Raw genomic sequence first — 22,939 nt, forward strand, 5'->3', positions numbered from 1 at the left:
CACACAAGGTTTGGTGACTATGGTTTAGGTCTTTTGATCAGATTACTTAGACCAACTTTTATTTAACAGATCCTGCGGTGAATCCAGCCTAGATGTCAGACCTGTAAATCCAGTCCTCAGGGCATTGAGCCTGTTATCGATGCTGTTCCTGATGTGGAACCGGTCAGCTTCGTCCGCGTTCTCGTCTTCGACTGATCCTGATCTAACACTGATCGAGAACTTCGTCTACGTCGTCGAATGATCTCGTGCGTGAGCTAACACTGATAGGGTTCTCGACTTCATCCTCGTTTTCATCGTCGGCTGATCCGGGTCAAGATCTGACACTGATTGGATTCTCGGCTTTGACTTCGATCTCGTCGTCGAATGAGATAATTCTGGTTAGGAGACTGATCCTGGCAGGCTTGTCAGGCAAATGAACAACGAGTCTGGATAATTGTTCCGAAAACTGTTTTCTTAGTGTTTGACAATATTGGTTTATTCTGGCACTTTTTCAGTTATATAAGTATATTATGTTATAGTCATTTTTCCTTTGAGTTATTTCTTTTTAGTTTGAGTGCATGAAAGTTGATAATGTTGTTGTGTTTGTGATGATCAAGTCTTTATTGGTTGACTAAATTGATTTGGTCTGCAAATAGTTTTCCTGGTTTAGTATAGGGCATGAAAGCGAGTGATTGAGTGTGAGTATCTGATTTAGATTCTGTGTATTCATCTTCCACGCATCAGTGCGTGACAAGGATATTGCTGGTATTTTAAGATATTGATGAATGTCTTCCTTTTAGATATTCATCATTGAATCTAAAATCATTTTGACAATATTCTAAATGTTAAGGGTCATATTCAAAGGAATTCAATATGATTTAATTCCCAAAACATGCTCAAAGACAAACATCAGAAATTTAAAAAAACCAAAAGAATTCTGTACCCACCAGTACAAGGACAGCACAGTACAATAATTATCAAATGTTCGCTGATGACAGCTTCTTCACGACAAACACAAAGGCTAACAAAAAGTAACACTGAACGGAAACGGTGTGAAAAGGAGATAAAGGGAAAACAAAACAAGTCGCGTAAGGCGAAAATACAACATTTAGTCAAGTAGCTGTCGAACTCACAGAATGAAACTGAACGCAATGCCATTTTTCAGCAAGACCGTATACTCGTAGCATCGTCAGTCCACCGCTCATGGCAAAGGCAGTGAAATTGACAAGAAGAGCGGGGTAGTAGTTGCGCTAAGAAGGATAGCACGCTTTTCTGTACCTCCCTTTGTTTTAACTTTCTGAGCGTGTTTTTAATCCAAACATATCATATCTATATGTTTTTGGAATCAGGAACCGACAAGGAATAAGATGAAAGTGTTTTTAAATTGATTTGGACAATTTAATTTTGATAATAATTTTTATATATTTAATTTTCAGAGCTTGTTTTTAATCCAAATATAACATATTTATATGTTTTTGGAATCAGAAAATGATGGAGAATAAGATGAACGTAAATTTGGATCGTTTTATAAAAAAAAAATTTTTTTTACAATTTTCAGATTTTTAATGACCAAAGTCATTAATTAATTTTTAAGCCACCAAGCTGAAATGCAATACCGAAGTCCGGGCTTCGTCGAAGATTACTTGACCAAACTTTCAACCAATTTGGTTGAAAAATGAGGGCGTGACAGTGCCGCCTCAACTTTCACGAAAAGCCGGATATGACGTCATCAAAGACATTTATCAAAAAAATGAAAAAAATCGTTCGGGGATTTCATACCCAGGAACTCTCATGTCAAATTTCATAAAGATCGGTCCAGTAGTTTAGTCTGAATCGCTCTACACACACACACACACACACACACGCACATACACCACGACCCTCGTCTCGATTCCCCCCTCTACGTTAAAACATTTAGAAAGGGAAGGAACTCTTTGTTGTTTAAACTTCAGAAATTACAAAACATACAAACCTGGCTGACTCGTGAGCTCGTCTGAAAACACAAAGAAAATCTGAATCATTTTGCTTTTAGAATTAAAATAGAGAAAGAAAAGTTAATAGAAGTTTATGAAACACACACAGAGAGGTAATTTTGCTTCATCCATTTGGTAAACCAATTATTTACCTTCAAGTTGCCCCCCGCGGGTTAGGGGGAAGAATTTACCCGATGCTCCCCAGCATGTCGTAAGAGGCGACTAACGGATTCTGTTTCTCCTTTTACCCTTGTTAAAGCCATATGTACTCGATGACTATACACGCTAATTGCTTTACCAACAGCTGGAGACATGCTAAATTAAGTTCCCTGCAAGATATTGTGGTCTAGGACCCCTTAAATGTTGAGATATTTGAATTTTTATTTTGATCTAGATCGTCCTATTTATAGATTTGCCAACAGAGGGAACGTTGACGCAAGGGAAATAACTCCGCGTCTTTGTTGACATCCTCACTTTTTCAGAGGCTAGAACAAGCTGTAATGCATGTATATGGTCCGCGCATGGCGACATATCGTCATTACATGGTCTTATGGTGCGTTTGACATCGATTATGGGCAAACTACACTTTGTAAACACGGGAGCGCGTACATATGCCTTTAAGTGTTTCTTGTATAGAATATAGTCAATGTTTGTAAAGATTTTAGTCAAGCAGTATGTAAGAAATGTTAAGTCCTTTGTACTGGAAACTTGCATTCTCCCAGTAAGGTCATATATTGTACTACGTTGCAAGCCCCTGGAGCAATTTTTTGATTAGTGCTTTTGTGAACAAGAAACAATTAACAAGTGGCTCTATCCCATCTCCCCCCTTTCCCCGTCGCGATATAACCTTGAACGGTTGAAAACGACGTTAAACACAAAATAAAGAAAAGAAAGAACCTTCAAGTTGTGCCTTTACTATCATCTGTCTCAGGAGAGAACATCGTCATTTAATGGAAAGATCAACTCGGACTGATACACACACACAAAAACAGAAATGTGTCTGCAGTTATGAAACGTAATACCAAAACTGATCAAATAAGTTAACAATTAAGTGTACCTACCAGATACAAACACAAAAAGTATTCAAACAAATAGACAGATTAAGTGAACTGATACAAAAACAGAAATGTGAAAAGACAATTGAGCAAATAAGCTAACAATTAAATATATACCAACCAGATAAATACGCGAACTGTATAACAATGTTTTGTAGTTGTGTACTCTGAACTTTACATAAAAGTGAGGCAGGCCAACTGAGAACCATAACCATGCTGGTCAATCAATAGAAGTTAATACATTCTTAACAGAACTGAACACAATTTGAACACATTTTTGTTGCAGTTATAAACTCCTTGTGACATTGAACATAGATCTGCTGGCAAAAGTAACACACATAGTGTTCAAAAGTAGCAATATGTGTTATATATGGATGTCTCTTTCGCCAGTAGAACTATTTATTCCCCCCTCTGATTCTTTACCTCTGTAAACTTGTAGGAGTAGTTATTTTTCGATAATGACCCAGCAACCAAACAAATAACGACCCAGCAACAGCCTGAATCCTCGATAGTGCAATGGGTTGAGAAGTTGTTCTGTTTCGGTACTACTTTTTGCGACTGAAAAGTTCCGAACGCTTTAACGTACGAAGTATACATCTCTGGAGCAAACAATACAAACATACCGCATTTAATATAACAACTACAGGCCTGAACACATGAATCTTCATATAAAATCCATGAGTTCGGTTGTTTTCTGAATCTAGATTAATTTTGCCGTGCTCAAACGTTCATCACAAGCAATTTCCCGCAAGGCAAGTAACTCATACTTTGTCTAGCGACAAGAGTAGTTCCCCTTCTTTTCACTCAGTTTCTTCGACAACAGACTGCAATCCGACGGTCAGTTTTCAACAATATTTCATTTAATAAACAGATCACACGCAACCAATTGCAAATGCATACATCTCATCAATTTAAACAACATAAAGCAGTTTCATTCACTATTTTCCCCAGAAAACTGAACTTCATACAGTTTTTAACGTTGGAACACAGGTGCAAAAGTTCGTCTGCTAGTCCCATTTGACGAAAGAACATTATCCTAAGCGATACCAAAACATATACAGAACACACAATATCTGCCTTTGCCGCCACAGCAGAATAACAGCATATCTGTGTACTTGATTTTAGTCCAAAATAGGAAAACTGACAAGAAGTGTTAACAGAATGGAATGATTTGCACGGAACTATACAACCGCGCATTAATCGATCGCCTGCGCAGGTTGACTGGTTGAGTGAATAGGATTCGATCAAACTTTCGCAAAAAACCTCCTCTTTTCTTTGAATAACTGAAGAAAGGAGGAATAAAGAGGTTACACACCTCGTCTCAGTGATTATAAAAAATAATAGTCTCAGTTCGCGGTCATGAAAAAGCTCGCTAAAGCTCGCATTTTTCATGATCCGCTAACTTCGACCATTATTTTTAATAATCACTGAGACTCGGCGTGTAACCTCTACGTACTATGTTCAGAAGAAGTACTTTGTGTTTAGTATGCGTGCCTCTTTCACCAGTAGAACTATGAATTGTGTCAACAAGTGTTGAAAACCTGTTGCAGAAATGTGTTCAAAATGTGTTCACTTCTGTTAAGAGTGTATGTGCGTACCGGAGAATGGGTCGTAAGCAATGTAGTTTGCAGTAAAGCCCTTGTCACTTATGATGCTGTCCGTTCTGAACGTCACTGTCACTGTGTTGCTTGATGACTTCACCACGTTCGGTCCAGTAGATCCACAAAATCTGATGTATAAACAGTCAATGATAATTAAGACTATGTACAGAGGAACCCCCCTTTTTAAACATCCAAATATTTGAGAAAAGCAGGTCTTAAAAAGGAGGTAGTCTTAAAATAGAGGTAAACTTACTGAGGTTGTGCACAGAAAGTCTGAGAAAACAGGGTCTTGAAAGGGAGGTAGTCTTAAATTTGGTGGTCTTAAAAGGGGGGTTCCACTGTATAAATATGCGGACCAGGAGCAGATCCAGGGGGGGGGGGGGGTCCGGGGTTTCCGGACCCCCCTCCCCCCCCCCCCCCCCCCAGCCTAAACAAAACCCTAAAAATGAGAAGGAAAAAAAAAAGAGAAAAAAGTTTAAAAAACTTAAGGCTCAGATTGCACAAGATTGCTCTATTTTCCTTGATTTTGATCAAACAATTTTCGGAGCAGCATGCCCCCTGACCCCCCTAGGAGCCAGCTTTTCTTGTCTAAGTGGCGATTTCAGAAAGTAGTTGGATATATATACTGTTCAAAAAAAGAAACGCATACCTTGTAATATTTGGTTAATTTAGTTATATGGCTACAAGGATATCCACCAAACTGCAGAAAATGTTTATCTGGTCGTCGACCTTTCGTCCATTGCCACAAGTGAGCTCTGCACGTGACGCATGCGTTATCAGTGGCTACAATGTCAAAATTGCTCATTTGGCATGACCACTCGTCATGCTTCAGTGTAATCTCGTGAAACTCGGGGAATATTGAGCTCTCACCATGTCTTCCAAAACCCATAAAAGCGGATTGTTCGCCACAAAGAAATCAGACGACAATTCAGCGACGAAAGATGGCCCGATTGAGCAGAGAAGACCGCCAAATTGCATTGGGTCGTTTACAAGCAGGCCAAAGTCAAAGTGCAATCGCCAGGCACTTCCACGTGTCCCAGAGCACCATCAGTAGACTGTGGGTCAGGTTTCAAGCCACTGGCTCCGTTGCTGACTTGCCACGAGCGGGAAGACCAAGGGCGACAACTGCTGCTCACGACCGCTTCATACGGCTCCGCCACCTCCGGAATCGTTTCCTGTCGGCCTCATCTTCTGTCCAGGCTCTCCCCGGGCCACACCGATTATCGGACCAGACCGTGCGGAACCGCCTGCATGAAGCTGGTTTGAGAGCTCGCAGACCTCACAGAGGAGCTGTCCTCACCCGCCGCCATCGCCAGAACCGAGTGCAGTGGGGCAACCAGCACCTTCGCTGGACCGTCCGGAATCACTGGAGACACGTGTGGTTCAGCGACGAGTCCTACTTCCTGCTCCAGCGACATGATGGTCGGAGGAGGGTCTACCGGAGAGTAAACGAACGTTACGCGCCCAACTGTGTGGATGAGGCACCCGTTCATGGTGGTGGAGGCGTCATGGTGTGGGGGGCGATCAATACCGCTGGAAGGAGCACCCTGGTGCACGTCCAAGGGCGCATAACTGCCCAGCGATACGTGGAGGAAATTCTGCGCACATACGCCCTTCCTCTTCTGGCTGACCAGGATGCCATATTCCAGCAGGACAACGCTCGCCCGCACACAGCACGACTCACCACCCAGTTCCTCACCGACCACCATGTCCAGGTGCTTCCCTGGCCATCCATGTCGCCAGACATGAACCCGATAGAACACCTCTGGGATGAATTGGACAGACGTGTGCGCAGGCGAGAAGAAGCGCCGGCAAATCACCGCGATCTATTGCAGGCACTTCAGGAGGAGTGGGACACCATCCCACAGCAAGATATCCGGCATCTGATCCAGTCCATGCCCAGAAGGTGCCGGGCAGTTGTTGCTGCTCAAGGCAGTCACAGCCTCGGCACCCAATCGTATTGATTGACTGATTGATTTGAAGATGCAAATGAACTGTGTGTGCATTCAACTGTGTCCATACCAAATTTCAAACAAATAATCTAAATATTGGATTTTCTGTTAATTTTTTCGAAAAATAAAACAAATTTGGCAAGTAGCAACTATGCGTTTCTTTTTTTGAACAGTATAGTTGGCTCAGGTTACACCAGATCGATCAATTGTCCTTGTTTTGATCTAAATTTGTCTTCTTAAATTTAATTTTTGGAAGGTGTATCAGGGGAAGTTTCGTGGTTCAGAAGGCACCAGTTTGCTCCATGTTCCTTGTTTGTATCAAACATGTTCGGGGGGGGGGGGGGGGGCATGCACCCGGACCCCCCTATATGAGGTTTCGAACGCTTCACGCTCTCAACTAATCGCTTCGCGTCGTCGAATTGCCCCTAAAAAATGAAATTGGACCCCACCCCCCACCCTAAAAATTATGTGATCCGCCCCTGTGGACGGAACACCTCCAATACTGAATACCTATTAAGAACTCACCGGTAAACTTAAAAATAAAACATATTATTTTCACATTCAAAAGTACATCAAAATACAGGGATGTTTGGCTTGAGTAGTAAGTTGAACAACTTGACACATTTCACACTAAATGTCATGGTAATTAAATGATTGGAACCGCTGACGTTCCAAAATCGAGAAGAGCAAGATAAAGGAGAGAGGTTGATTCTAGACAAAACGAAACATTTAAAAACAAGAGGCGAAGCCTTCAAGGCTCACGTAAGAAATCGACAAACAGTAACACAAACTCAATCACTCCGTCACACATACACACACACACACACACACACACACACACACACACACACACACACACACACACACACACACACACACACACACACAGTAAGCATAGGTGAAACTATGCAAGAAAGCGAGACCCTGGATCTGCCAAGAAGTCTCGGCCCGCTCACAATAACAATGACCGAGACTTTCAGTAATTCCTTTGCGTGACGTCTAACCCTCTTACGTCATAATGTGACGTCTTCAAATAGTTTCTATCACACACGTCGAACACTTTTGACCGAGACTGACGTAATCCATAGACTCGGAAATGTTAAAGTTTCTACCACAGACATACACACATACATGTATACATACATACATACATACATACATACTACTCCGTCACGGCGGAGGGCTGACCGTGCACCCAAAAGCGGACTCAACCAAATGGGTATTTTTTGAAAGCTTGGGGCCTGCCGAACATAAAAATCGATGTTAACAAGAAATATTCAAGGGCGCACTTTCTCTTCTCAGTCAAAATTCAACTATACCCTGAAGAGTGATGCACGAGCATTTCAGACGCTTGCCTCTGAAAAAAGAAGTTCTCAGCCAAATTACGAACTCAAACTGGTACGTTTTACATATAAATGTGTTAGTTGGTATCTTTTGATTATCACAAAACAATTTGCGACTGCTTTGGCCGAGGATGCTGGTGACAGTATCATTATTATGAACCCTACCCTAAATCCAGGAAAGACGTCGTCCACAATGTAGGTAAGTTTTGATTAAAAATAAATTCACACAAGACTAGTATTGTTGTTTGGCTTCAATGGATATATTTTCGTCAAGTATGATGTCTTTACATAATATCTGTATAATATGAATGGATGTGAACCATATACTATGTCACTATGACCTTCCAATCTTCCTAACCCCCAGCCCAGTAAAGCGTGCGAAACGTTTCCTGAACAAATGTCGCTTTGTGGTGCGAGTTCAGTGTGACATGATTAGTTTCCAGAACCCCATTTCTGACTTTCGAAGTTTATCTACATACATTTAGCAATGCACGAGCAAAATATGACAACTTAATGGTGCCTTTTGGTTTAATGCTATGGTAAAAAATCCTAGTGATAGTGTTTACAGCTTGAAACAAAACATAACAGATGGGAGTAGTCTTCCTCAATCTGGTTCAGAGCATAATGTATTTCTATTTTCAGAGGTAGCATTATTTCTGATAAGAGCTAGAGCCAATATAATGATGCTGAATATTTGAAAAATGAACTTTGTGACTCATCTGAGTAACAAGAGAGCCTTCGTGATCGTCAGCGTAAGGCTGGCTGTCTTCAAGGCAATTCCTAGATGAACAACTTAACACTGCGTTCGATTATTCGCCCGTTTCTTAAGCTAGAGCTTTGAAACTTTACACGCGTCTAGGGCTACATGAACGCTTTACAATACATACAATATAGTTGACTCTCGCGTTATTTAAAGGTCACAACAAGGTCATTACCAGGCAAAAACGAGGGAAAACCGACGGAAAGTACCATTTTCTGCAACTGTTTGTTAGAAAAAGCTTTCAAATTCAATTATTTTGGGGGGATTAACGCATCTCTAGACATGACAATCATCCGATTATCAGACATCAATTGTGGAGGTCACGACAAGGTCATTACCGGGCAAAAACGAGGGAAAACCGAGGGAAAATACCATTTTCTGCAACTTGTGTGAAAGTAAAAGCTTTCAAACTCCATCTTCTGGTATTGGCGCATCTCTAGGCAAGACAATCATCTGATTAACAGTCCTCAATTGTCAAGGTCACAACCAGGTCATTACCAGATAGAACCGAGAGAAAACCGAGAAAAAATACCATTTTCTACAACTTTTTTGTAAGTAAGAGCTTATAAACTCCATCTTCTTCTGGGATTAGCGCTGATTTCTATGACCCTGAAGTCCGAGGAAAGTTTTCTTGGCCCATGCCTAGTTTGAAGGTCATGACAAGGTCAAGTTTACACGTTTTCTATTTGTGTTCGGCTATTTTCTAAGCTAAAGCTGTTGAGGCAGATTCATGACATCTTCCTTCGCCCACAGAGGCTCTAGGGGGGTGGGCGGGGCTGGATGTAATAGGGGTAGAAGAGAAGGGGATAGAGAAGAAAAAGTCAATGTTAAGGTGTTCATCTACCGATAGCCTTGCGGTCTGCAAGCCTGACTCTGAGGATCACACCGGCTGTCCTGGCACTCAGACGAGTCATAAAGTTGATATATTTTCCGTCGTTTTACCCAGTAATGACCTTGTTGTGTGACCTTTAAATATTACGAGAGTCAACAATATTTGTTTCATGTCTTATAATGCCCTAGACGTGTGTAAAATCCCATCCTTGTCATGACCTTCAAACATTGCATGGGTCAAGAAAACTTTCCAAAGACTTCAGGGTCATTGAAATCAGCGCTAATCCTAGAAGAAGATGGAGTTTATAAGCTCTTACTTATAAAAAAGTTGCAGAAAATGGTATTTTCCCTCGGTTTTCCATCGGTTTTATCTGGTAATGACCTTGTTGTGACCTTGAAAATTGAGGACTGTTAATCAGATGATTGTCATGTCTAGAGATGCGCCAATACCAGAAGAAGATGGAGTTTTGAAAGCATTTACTTACACACAAGTTGCAGAAAATGGTATTTTCCCTCGGTTTTCCCCGGTAATGACCTTGTCGTGACCTCCACAATTCATGACTGTTAATCAGATGATTGTCATGTCTAGAGATGCGCTAATCCCAGGAAACAATTGAATTTGAAAGTTCATTCTTACAAACAGTTGCAGAAAATGGTACTTTCCCTCGGTTTTTCTTCGGTTTTACCTGGTGATGACCTTGTTGTGTGACCTTTAAATATTACGAGAGTCAACAATATTTGCGTTATGTCTCATAAATCCCAAGACGTGTGTAAAGTTGTAATTAAGCTTTAGCTTCGAAAATAGCTGACGTCCAGAAAGTATTTTATTTGACCGTAAAAAGATATTCCCAAATAGAAAACGTGTAAATGTGACCTTGTCATGACCTTCAAAGTAGGCATGGGTCAAGAAAACTTTCCTCGGACTTCAGGGTCATTGAAATCAGCGCTAATCCCAGAAGAAGATGGAGTTTATAAGCTCTTACTTACAAAAAAATTGTAGAAAATGGTATTTCCCTCGGTTTTCTCTCGGTTCTATCTGGTAATGACCTTGTTGTGACCTTGAAAATTGAGGACTGTTAATCAGATGATTGTCATGCCTAGAGATGCGCCAATACCAGAAGAAGATGGAGTTTGAAAGCTTTTACTTACACACAAGTTGCAGAAAATGGTATTTTCCCTTGGGTTTCCCTCGTTTTTACCCGGTAATGACCTTGTCGTGACCTCCACAATTGATGTCTGATAATCGGATGATTGTCATGTCTAGAGATGCGTTAATCCCAGGAAACAATTGAATTTGAAATCTTTTTCTTGCAAACAGTTGCAGAAAATGGTACTTTCCCTCGGTTTTCCCTCGTTTTTGCCTGTTAATGACCTTGTTGTGACCTTTAAATAACGCGAGAGTCAACTATATTTTACGTATTGTAAAGCGTACATGTAGCCCTAGACGCGTGTAAAGTCTCAAAGCTCTAGCTTAAGAAACGGGCGAATAATCGAACGCAGTGTTAAGTTGTTCATCTAGGAATTGCCTTGAAGACAGCCAGCCTTACGCTGACGATCACGAAGGCTCTCTTGCTACTCAGATGAGTCACAAAGTTCATTTTTCAAATATTCAGCATCATTATATTGGCTCTAGCTCTTATCAGAAATAATGCTACCTCTGAAAATAAAAATACATTATGCTCTGAACCAGATTGAGGAAGACTATTCCCATCTGTTATGTTTTGTTTCAAGCTGTAAACACTATCACTAGCAATTTTACCATAGCATTAAACCAAAAGGCACCATTAAGTTGTCATATTTTGCTCGTGCATTGCTAAATGTATGTAGATAAACTTTGAAAGTCAGAAATGGGGTTCTGGAAACTAATCATGTCACACTGAACTCGCACCACAAAGCGACATTTGTTCAGGAAACGTCTCGCACGCTTTACTGGGCTGGGGGTTAGGAAGATTGGAAGGTCATAATGACATAGTATATGGTTCAAATCCATTCATATTATACAGATATTATGTAAAGACATCATACTTGACGAAAATATATCCATTGAAGCCAAACAACAATACTAGTCTTGTGTGAATTTATTTTTAATCAAAACTTACCTACATTTTGGACGACGTCTTTCCTGGATTTAGGGTAGGGTTCATAATAATGATACTGTCACCAGCATCCTCGGCCAAAGCAGTCGCAAATTGTTTTGTGATAATCAAAAGATACCAACTAACACATTTATATGTAAAACGTACCAGTTTGAGTTCGTAATTTGGCTGAGAACTTCTTTTTTCAGAGGCAAGCGTCTGAAATGCTCGTGCATCACTCTTCAGGGTATAGTTGAATTTTGACTGAGAAGAGAAAGTGCGCCCTTGAATATTTCTTGTTAACATCGATTTTTATGTTCGGCAGGTCCCAAGCTTTCAAAAAATACCCATTTGGTAGAGTCCGCTTTTGGGTGCACGGTCAGCCCTCCGCCGTGACGGAGTATACGCACGCACGCACAGACAGACAAAGTTTATCATCGCATAGGCTACACTTACGTGAGCCAAAAACTTCGACGTATAGGTCTTTGCAGTGAACAAAAAAGGCACATTATACAAACACTGATGGTAAATGGTACTGAGGATTATTTCTGAGTTGCGTTCTCGAATGACCCTATGTCTTCTTGAACAAGAAACAAACAACAAACATCAAACAGAGTTGTTGACGCTTTAAAAATAGACGAGGCTAATTGACCATTTGTCTACTCTAACGACTGATAAGTCAAAAAATCAAAAAACAAGAATTGCAGGCTATCGGAACGTTTAATTATTGACCAAATAAAACGTTACACTTACAGTTTGACACAGTGGTCTTTTTGGCTCACGAAAGTGTAGCCTATGCGATCGTAACTTTGTCTGTCTGTGCGTGTGTGCGTGTGTGCATGTGTATGTCTGTGGTAGAAACTTTAACATTTGAAGACGTCACATTATGGCGTAAGAGGGTTAGACGTCACGCGAAGGAATTACTGAAAGTCTCGGTCATTGTTATTTTGAGCGGGCCGAGACTAGTTGGCAGTCGTGTCCCTGTAAGTTACAGGCTACATGCAGACAGACAGATCTAGATCTAGTGTCTCGCTTTCTTGCACAGTGTCACCTATGCTTACTGTGTGTGTGTGTGTGTGTGTGTGTGTGTGTGTGTGTGTGTGTGTGTGTGTGTGTGTGTGTGTGTGTGTGTATGTGTGACGGAGTGATTGAGTTTGTGTTACTGTTTGTCGATTTCTTACGTGAGCCTTTAAGACTTCGCCTCTTGTTTTTGTTAATAATTAAACATAAAAATAAAATAAAATATTCTGAATGTTGAAACATTGGCAGTCTATCTGTTGTTGGATTAATACTATTAATTCCTAAGAAAGACACTCACTTGCCGAGAAGCGTTGCACCATCATGTATTTCCACCCAGTCGTATGGGCATTGACCCGGTCCCTCCAGCATGAAGGTGTCAAAGGTCAACTCGATCACGTGATTAGGCTCGGCTTTTATCTCCCAGGAACAGTTCATCAGGTCTGGGTAGTTGTTTGGGTACAGCAGCGAGGTGAAGGTACCCCTGTCTGCTCTCAGGACCACCCTGTCACAGGCTTGAAACACACAACGTAATTAAGACCTACGTAGAGAATCTATACATCTATCTATACATATAATAAAAGAGAGTGTCTGTCCGTGTGTGTGTGTGTCTGTGGTCGCCATACCTCTGAGATGGCAAGAGGCAGGAACAAGATAGTGTGCACGTACACTCCCTAGGTGCCGCAGATGTGCACCTGGGTTTTAGTTTCTTGATTCATTGTTTCCTTTCTCAGATTATGGACCTCCCATTTATTGAATACAGCCTATATGGTGCAAGACCAGTTCAGTGCCTACTGTTCACCTGTAGCAAGCACATCATGCCAGTGATATTAGAGACTCGCTATTGCTCCTATGAGGGGAAGAAATGAAGAAAGAAAAATTAACTGGACAGTTCCGGAAATTTCTAGAAGGTAAGGGAGATAACTCTTTTTTGTATCCAAACAAAGGAGGTAAAGCTAATGATAATAGGATAGCGAGCGTCTTAAATTGCTACAGGGCTCCGCGGCTTACTCCCGGGCGAAGCCAGGCTTAACTGCTAGTATTAAATAAATGTAGAAAAGCGCTTATATATACCGAGCAACAAAAGAAACGCGAAAAACTTCGTCATTGTTTGATTGACAAAATCTCCAATAATTAAAGAGTTAGAATTATGAAACCACAAAAAGTTTAATGAAGGCATGTTTGACCTTGCTTTTGTGTGATTATTTTGATGCTGTGACTGTTTTAACACACGGGACAAGCAGGTTTATCGTTAAACACATAATGCGCGCTCGCAGCACGTGCAAGTAGAGCAGGAGAAATCTGATGTGTGAGATGTGTTCACCAATGCATTAGCAATCAAAAGAGACCATGGCACGCTTGCTGCCAGTCTCACTTTTGAAACAGCCAGGATGCCAAAATTGACACCACCAAACTGCCATATCGATTTAAAGCTGGGGGTGATCCAGAAGCGCTGGCATGTGCTTTAAACGTGCATATTCCAACAGTTTATCACCTTCTGCAATGTTCTGGTGACATTGAAAGCACTGCAGTTATGCAACGCGGTGGATTTTTTGCATTACCCCAATAAGACAAGATCGCAATTTCCTGCCACAACGTCTTCGACATCGATTCAATTCAGCCGCTGACACTACCAGGAACATCATTGGAAGCAACCAGTGTCCGATCAGTGGCCAGAGAGCGCGATGAAGGCTGACTGAGCGAGACCTCCAAAACTTCGTTAACGTTAAACCTACTAGTCCCGTGTATTAAAACAGTCGCAGCATCAAAATAATCATGCAACAGCTAGGTCAAACATGCCTTCATCACAATTGTGTGGTTTGATAATTCTAACTCCATAATTCTTTGAGATTTTTTCAATCAAACATTGCAGATTTGTTCGCGTTTCTTTTGTTGCTCGGTATACATGTATTTAAAGATCTGATAGACAAAGGCAAGCAAGCGCTTTAAGTGCGTACACCATGTGTAAAACAGTAAGTGGGAGTAATGCGGAACCAGTGTCCTGGCACCAGAGATAATAACAAGCGTTAAACAAGAGGCGAAGCCTTCAAGGCTCACGTAAGAAATCGACAAACAGTGACAAACATAGGTGACACTGTGCAAGAAAGCGAGACACTAGATCTAGATCTGTTTGTCTGCATGTAGCCTACATAGAGAATACTACATGGCTTGCTGTGTCGTACCAGCTTTACACGAGGTTTTTTTCTTAAAATATTGAACTGCGAGCGAAAGCGAGCTGTTCACTATTTGAAAAAGCAACGAGTGTAAATCTGGTACGACACAGCAAGCCATGTAGTATTCTGTTTATCCTACATACTGTATTTACGTGTATTTTACTGAAAATGTCTTGCAGACGAGGCAGCTAAATTGAAGACGCTTGTTTTGGAACCACGATCTCTTCTAAAGCCTCGTGCAATCTATTGCGTCAAAGCAATGCAACGTCACTCTGAAAGTGTGGCGTGACGTGTTAGTTTTTAATATTCATCGAGGGTAATTAGCGAGCGCAATTTTTGTTTCTATAATGACGTTTGTCTCGGTGACTTTGGCATCATAAGCAGTGGAAAAACAGGTCCCTGCCAGACTTGCTTGACATGACCTCATTTACATGATATACACACGTGTGATTTGAACGATTATTATCTCACGGGTGTCTCTCTCACGTATGTAGGATAATTACAGGGACACGACTGCCAACTAGTCTCGGCCCGCTCAAAATAACAATGACCGAGACTTTCAGTAATTCCTTCGCGTGACGTCTAACCCTCTTACGCCATAATGTGACGTCTTCAAATGTTAAAGTTTCTATCACACACACACACACACACACACACACACACACACACACACACACACACACACACACACACACACACACACACGCACAGACAGACAACGTTTATCATCGCATGGGCGACACTTACGTGAGCCAAAAATGAACAAGCGACTCGCATCCTCAAAAAGGATTATCGCCGCAAGCTTTCACTTTGCAAGTAAGCAAGCTAACTTCCCTTTGTTTATCAGATCTATAAGACATACGAAATTTCAATGACCATCATATCAGCCTTTTAGAGTCAGAGGAAAATAAATGTAAACATTATAAAGAAACGAAAACAACACAATGATTTTCAAGCAAAAGGAAAGTTCATTAAAGTTTTATCAAATGTAACCCTCCACCACGAAATGAGTCGCATGTCACCTCGCGCGGTTCTGCGCTAGGCTTAATATAAGTCCGGGGAGTGTCTGGTAACAGTGTGAGGGTCACCTTAGTCACAGGCTTATAACTCAAACAGTTTTCGCTCTTATCTAAAACGGAACTTCTCTTAATCGGAAGGTTGAGGGTTCAAATCCCAGCCGCGGCCGCCTGATGGGTTAAGTGTGGAGATTTTTCCGATCTCCCAGGTCAACTTATGTGCAGACCTGCTAGTGGCTTATCCCCCTTCGTGTGTACACGCAAGCACAAGACCAAGTGCGCATGAAAACGATCCTGTAATCCATGTCAGAGTTCGGTGGGTTATAGAAACACGAAAATACCCAGCCAGCATGCTTCCTCCAAAAGCGGCGTGTGGCTGCCTAAATGGCGGGGTAAAAACGGTCATACACGTAAGATCCCACTGGTGCAAAAAAACACGAGTGTACGTGGGAGTTTCAGCCCACCAACGCAAAAGAAGAAGAAGTTATACCATTGGTAAGGTTCTTAGAATGATACAATGAAATGAGAATGTATTGATCTCTGCTACATGTTGTTTTCTTAATCTCAAAGGAGACCCCCGCCATATGGTTTTTTTTCGTAAACACGATTTATAAGTTTAAGTTAGTTAGTTAGTTAGTTGTTGCTTTTTGGATCCAGCGGACCATATAGGCCAAATCAGGACCTCTTATAAGTTTAAGGATTTATTAAACATAACTAAAGACCTGTGCGTTTATAACACTAGAGTTATTTGTTGAGGGGGGGGGGGATTTATCTGTGTGTGACGCCAAACGCATCAAATTTGTTAACATGTTTATGTTTTTAATCACTAATGTTATTGTTATCACCCGAGTAAAACCGGGGATTTGCATTAAGAGGATCAGGGTTCATTCAGTACACAAAATTGAAATACACTAGCAGTTAAGCCCGGCTTCGCCCGGGAGTAAGCGGAGCCCTGTAGCAATTTAAGACGCTCGCTATCCCATTATCATTAGCTTTACCTCCTTTGTTTGGATACAAAAAAAAAGAGTTATCTCCCTTACCTTCTAGAAATTTCCGGAACTGTCCAGTTAATTTTTCTTTCTTCATTTCTTCCCCTCATAGGAGCAATAGCGAGTCTCTAATATCACTGGCATGATGTGCTTGCTACAGGTGAACAGTAGGCACTGAACTGGTCTTGCACCATATAGGCTGTATTCAATAAATGGGAGGTCCATAATCTGAGAAAGGAAACAATGAATCAAGAAACTAAAACCCAGGTGCACATCTGCGGCACCTAGGGAGTGTACGTGCACACTATCTTGTTCCTGCCTCTTGCCATCTCAGAGGTATGGCGACCACAGACAAAAAAGAGTTATCTCCCTTACCTTCTAGAAATTTCCGGAACTGTCCAGTTAATTTTTCATTCTTCATTTCTTCCCCTCATAGGAGCAATAGCGAGTCTCTAATATCACTGGCATGATGTGCTTGCTACAGGTGAACAGTAGGCACTGAACTGGTCTTGCACCATATAGGCTGTATTCAATAAATGGGAGGTCCATAATCTGAGAAAGGAAACAATGAACCAAGAAACTAAAACCCAGGTGCACATCTGCGGCACCTAGGGAGTGTACGTGCACACTATCTTGTTCCTGCCTCTTGCCATCTCAGAGGTATGGCTACCACAGACAAAAAAGAGTTATCTCCCTTACCTTCTAGAAATTTCCGGAACTGTCCAGTTAATTTTTCATTCTTCATTGTTCCCCTCATAGGAGCAATAGCAAGTCTCTAATATCACTGGCATGATGTGCTTGCTACAGGTGAACAGTTATCTCCCTTACCTTCTAGAAATTTCCGGAACTGTCCAGTTAATTTTTCGTTCTTTATTTCTTCCCCTCATAGGAGCAATAGCGAGTCTCTAATATCACTGGCATGATGTGCTTGCTACAGGTGAACAGTAGGCACTGAACTGGTGTTGCACCATATAGGCTGTATTCAATAAATGGGAGGTCCATAATCTGAGAAAGGAAACAATGAATCAAGAAACTAAAACCCAGGTGCACATCTGCGGCACCTAGGGAGTGTACGTGCACACTATCTTGTTCCTGCCTCTTGCCATCTCAGAGGTATGGCGACCACAGACAAAAAAGAGTTATCTCCCTTACCTTCTAGAAATTTCCGGAACTGTCCAGTTAATTTTTCATTCTTCATTTCTTCCCCTCATAGGAGCAATAGCAAGTCTCTAATATCACTGGCATGATGTGCTTGCTACAGGTGAACAGTTATCTCCCTTACCTTCTAGAAATTTCCGGAACTGTCCAGTTAATTTTTCATTCTTCATTTCTTCCCCTCATAGGAGCAATAGCAAGTCTCTAATATCACTGGCATGATGTGCTTGCTACAGGTGAACAGTAGGCACTGAACTGGTCTTCAATAAATGGGAGGTCCATAATCTGAGAAAGGAAACAATGAATCAAGAAACTAAAACCCAGGTGCACATCTGCGGCACCTAGGGAGTGTACGTGCACACTAGGGGAGACCGGGGCTAGTCCGCCCCCGGGGCACATCCGTCTTTGTTTATTCTTACGTTTGCCACCTTTTAGTCTTTCACACCATGTGAGAATGGTGTCCCTACTTCCCGCCATATTCTGCAGAAGTTCAGAGGTTGCGCGCCCATATATCGTGAGTACAGATCACAAAAAGTGTTTTTCTTCATTTTTGTAACATGAATGCATAGCAGTTGACTTAGGTTTTGATGCATTACCTCTGAGAACAAATACTTAGTCTTGGTGTCAAGTGAAAGTGCGTTAATTAAGGTCGAGTTCTGACGAAAGTTTTGCTTCTTCCTTCCCATGTTGTGCTCGCTATCTGGCACTAGAGTTGCCTGCCCGTGCGGGGGCAAGTCCGCCTATTTGTCATGGGGCAAGTCCGCCATGAAGAATGTGAAGGTGTGGGAAACAGTCCAGTTTACATCTGCCATAACTGTGTCTCTGATGGTGACTCCATCTATTCTCGATGGTAAAGATTGCAGATTCATGTCTAAAAAAGACTGACGCCGATTTGTGTTACATTCTTTCGACATTCTTTTGTATTTTGTCATTGGCATTTTTGAACCTAAATATTGAAGGGAATTAAAAAAGCTTTCCCACTGATCGGGTGCTTGTTTGACTGACTGTGTGTGCGTGCGTGCGTGTGTGTATAAAGCTTGCCCACTACTAGTCTTGTACATACTATGGGATGAGAGCGACGGACTTGCCCCACCATGTAGGCGGACTTACCCCGACTTGGGGCAAGTTCGCCTACGTTAGGGTAGGTCTACTTAAAGCAGTATGTAGGCTACAACAAATGTTCATGCGCACATAAAAACTGTGCACATTGGTATCAGCTACACATTTGTCTTGATGTAAAATAAAAATCAGTCTTTTAGTTCATCAAACTCGCCAGTTATGCTACCAAAAGCATAAAAGTAGGCGGACTAGCCCCGGTCTCCCCTACTTGTTCCTGCCTCTCACCATCTCAGAGGTATGGTGACCACAGACAAAAAAGAGTTATCTCCCTTACCTTCTAGAAATTTCCGGAACTGTCCAGTTAATTTTTCATTCTTCATTTCTTCCCCTCATAGGAGCAATAACAAGTCTCTAATATCACTGGCATGATGTGCTTGCTACAGGTGAACAGTTATCTCCCTTACCTTCTAGAAATTTCCGGAACTGTCCAGGTAATTTTTCATTCTTCATTTCTTCCCCTCATAGGAGCAATAGCAAGTCTCTAATATCACTGGCATGATGTGCTTGCTACAGGTGAACAGTAGGCACTGAACTGGTCTTCAATAAATGGGAGGTCCATAATCTGAGAAAGGAAACAATGAATCAAGAAACTAAAACCCAGGTGCACATCTGCGGCACCTAGGGAGTGTACGTGCACACTATCTTGTTCCTGCCTCTTGCCATCTCAGAGGTATGGCGACCACAGACAAAAAAGAGTTATCTCCCTTACCTTCTAGAAATTTCCGGAACTGTCCAGTTAATATTTCATTCTTCATTTCTTCCCCTCATAGGAGCAACAGCGAGTCTCTAATATCACTGGCATGATGTGCTTGCTACAGGTGAACAGTAGGCACTGAACTGGTCTTGCACCATATAGGCTGTATTCAATAAATGGGAGTTCCATAATCTGAGAAAGGAAACAATGAATCAAGAAACTAAAACCCAGGTGCACATCTGCGGCACCTAGGGAGTGTACGTGCACACTATCTTGTTCCTGCCTCTTGCCATCTCAGAGGTATGGCGACCACAGACAGACAGACAGACACTCTCTTTTATTATATGTATAGATACACGTGCACACCGTGAGACTATTTCTATGCCAAAACTATTTGAAGCCATGTGTGATTCGTTGTCGAGTGGCTTCCTTTGACAGTAGCTAAAAAGGAAATGAAGAAGCCATTTCTGGTGCAATATGCGTTCAGATTTCTCCCGAGTTCAGATTACGCCGCATTCGATATATATATACTGGAGACTGAAATGTTGTTTCCTGGTAAAATTAAAGAAGTACACTTATTTAAAAGGAAGAAAAGCATGTAAGTTTCTTGCAAGTGAAGTAAATTGGTGGTGAAATCTAATCGATTTCACCTCAAAATTCGATTTCTTCAAAACTATGCACGGAGTGATTGCGTCCCTTGAATGAGAAGAGATGGCATTTTAGAAGGAAGCAAACTTCTAAGTTTGAATCAAAACATTGGTTAAACGAATTTGACCCCATGAATGTAAAGTACCTGAGCTCGATAATAAATTCTATGGAAGGGAGGGGGGGGGGGGGTTAAACAAGGTCAACAAGGTCGAATGCGTAGTCTGAACTCGGTAGCATTCTGAACGCATTACAGTGACCCGTGTTATGGTATCAAAGTGCACACACTGACAATCGAACCAACCCGACTTCACTATTTCAACTGCAGTTGACCGACTATGTTGCTGAGCTATGAAACCGGCCCCTGGGGACATTTAATCTTGTATTTACTTCTGACATCGAGTAAAGTAGCAGTAGTAGTCCTTGTAGCAGTACAGTAGCAGTATCACCATGGTAGAAGCAGTCGTGGTAGGTAAGACCTACTTATTTTTGTTGGTGTATAGTTGGCGCGGAATCCGGTCTTTGGGTCAGATCCGTCGGTGACGTAACGAATCCACATCATGTTCTGTGATGACGGCAGCACAGTGGGGAGTTTGTTTCCACAGTAACGTTGCCCTAGCAACGGGGATCCTTGGAAACCGCCGTCACGCACCTGAAAACAGGTATGTCAAACATAAACCGAGAGACAGGAAGACAGATAGACAGACAGACGGACAGACAGGCAGACGGACAGGCACACAGACACAAAAACACAAGGGCACACACACACACACACACACACACACACACACACACACACACACACACACACAAACACAGACACATACACAAACACACAACACACCCACTCACACATATATAACCTCATGTACGCGCACACAAACGCACACACTCACACACAATCACACACACACACATATACACACACACACACACACACATACTCACAAACACATACACACATACTCACAAATACATACACACAAGCCCCCCCCACACACACAGGCACACACATAACCCCCCCTCACACACACCCCACACACACACAACCACTATCACCACCACCCTCACCACTAACACCAGCACCACTAACACCACTAACACCAGCACCACTAACACCAGCACCATCCGTGTACCTCAACGAAGGCCTTGCAGTGGTCCCCATCGCTCCCCAGATGAAACCCCAGAAACTCCAGCTGCACAAAGTAGCCGCTGGGCTTCTCTATGTCTATGATGAAGACACACTCCCGACTGCCGCCTGTTGATGCTGGGGACTGAATGATTCCTGAGTCGGACTTGAAGGTCTCCAGACACGCTGAAAGATACAGTTAGGCTGTTTAAAAAAAATAGTGTTAAAGGTAGGCCGACCGACGCCATTTTTTCCTATGAGCAATGTCACAAATGTACCTACAGGAAACACAACATCAGAAAAAACTATAATAAACGAAACTCGATTTGCAAAGTACAGAAAGGAAGCTTCACATCTCCGACATCTACAGGACACAAGTCACAAAAGAAAAACACACTGTATAATGATAATAATAATAATAACGGGCATTTATAAACAGGACTAGGCACATATATATTTGCTGCTTCAGAGAGAAAACGTTTACTTCATGAATATAGAGCTGCCGGTGTAACACGAGAAAATTACTCCCACGAGATTTTTACTCCGGAGTAAAACTTTCGTTCGAAAATGTTACTCCCTTTACGAAAAAAGTACTACCCCATTACACGAGAAAATTACTCCACACGACAGGTGAGTTCCGAGTAAACATTTCGTACAAAAATGTTACTCCCCTGAAGAATAAATAACGAATACATTACTTCACCCTAACACGAGTAATTTACTTTCTCAGGCCAGGTGTACGACATGTTTACTCTCTTGGTGGTAGAAGGGGTGGAAGGAGGGTAGCGCGACATTCGTTTGCGCGAGGTCACATATTGGCATTGTCCCTTCGCCCGCATCCCATTTTCGCGAACGAAATTGTTACTGAAAGTTAAAAAAAAGGGGAGTAAACATTTCTTGAAGGGAGTAATTTGTTCGTGCATTGGGGAGTTCTTTTCTCGTACGAAAGGTGTACTCGGAGTAAGAATTTCGTACAAAATTTTTTACTCTGGAGTACATTTTTCGTGGAGTAAATATTTCGTGTTACACCGGTATCTCAAGTACTGTTCGTATCAATATGTATTCTACACGTGGTGGGAGAGATACTGGCCCGTCTAAGTAATTTTTCTAGCAGTGAAAGTGGCTGGTTACACATAATCACGGACACATCTGGGTAGCACGACTCTTTTTGCTGCTAGCTTTCCACTGGGAGGAAGCGACCCGAATTTCCTAGCATTAGGATAATCAATATAATAATAATTAAAATGAAATAAATGAAAATATGTATGAACCGTTTTCAAGTTGATCAGGCCGCGTGCTTCATAATAATGATACATCAAATGACACCCAAACTTCACAAGGTCAAACTCCCCAGAAAACGTTTCGTAAAGGCTGGCGCAAAACACGTTTACTAAAGAACTTACAAGAAATCCATGTCAGGTTGAATCCAGTT

The 22,939-nt window shown here is 41.8% G+C and overlaps 2 protein-coding genes across 2 annotated transcripts in view; both read right to left on the minus strand.

The window, feature by feature from the left end:
* LOC138946559 (uncharacterized) overlaps nt 1–22,939 on the minus strand; it is a 77,184-nt gene that overhangs the window by 17,291 nt on the left and 36,954 nt on the right. The window lies entirely within an intron of this gene.
* On the minus strand, nt 957–22,301 carry LOC138946749 (bone morphogenetic protein 1-like). The gene is made up of 7 exons (XM_070318152.1): nt 22,217–22,301; nt 21,515–21,693; nt 20,862–21,030; nt 12,888–13,101; nt 4,606–4,736; nt 1,952–1,972; nt 957–1,000 (listed from the first exon to the last, which is right to left on the minus strand). The coding sequence occupies exons 1-7, from the start codon at nt 22,299–22,301 to the stop codon at nt 957–959; spliced, it is 843 nt and encodes a 280-aa protein (XP_070174253.1).

Source organism: Littorina saxatilis, linkage group LG14 (assembly GCF_037325665.1).
Source record: "Littorina saxatilis isolate snail1 linkage group LG14, US_GU_Lsax_2.0, whole genome shotgun sequence".
NCBI classification, from domain to species: domain Eukaryota; kingdom Metazoa; phylum Mollusca; class Gastropoda; order Littorinimorpha; family Littorinidae; genus Littorina; species Littorina saxatilis.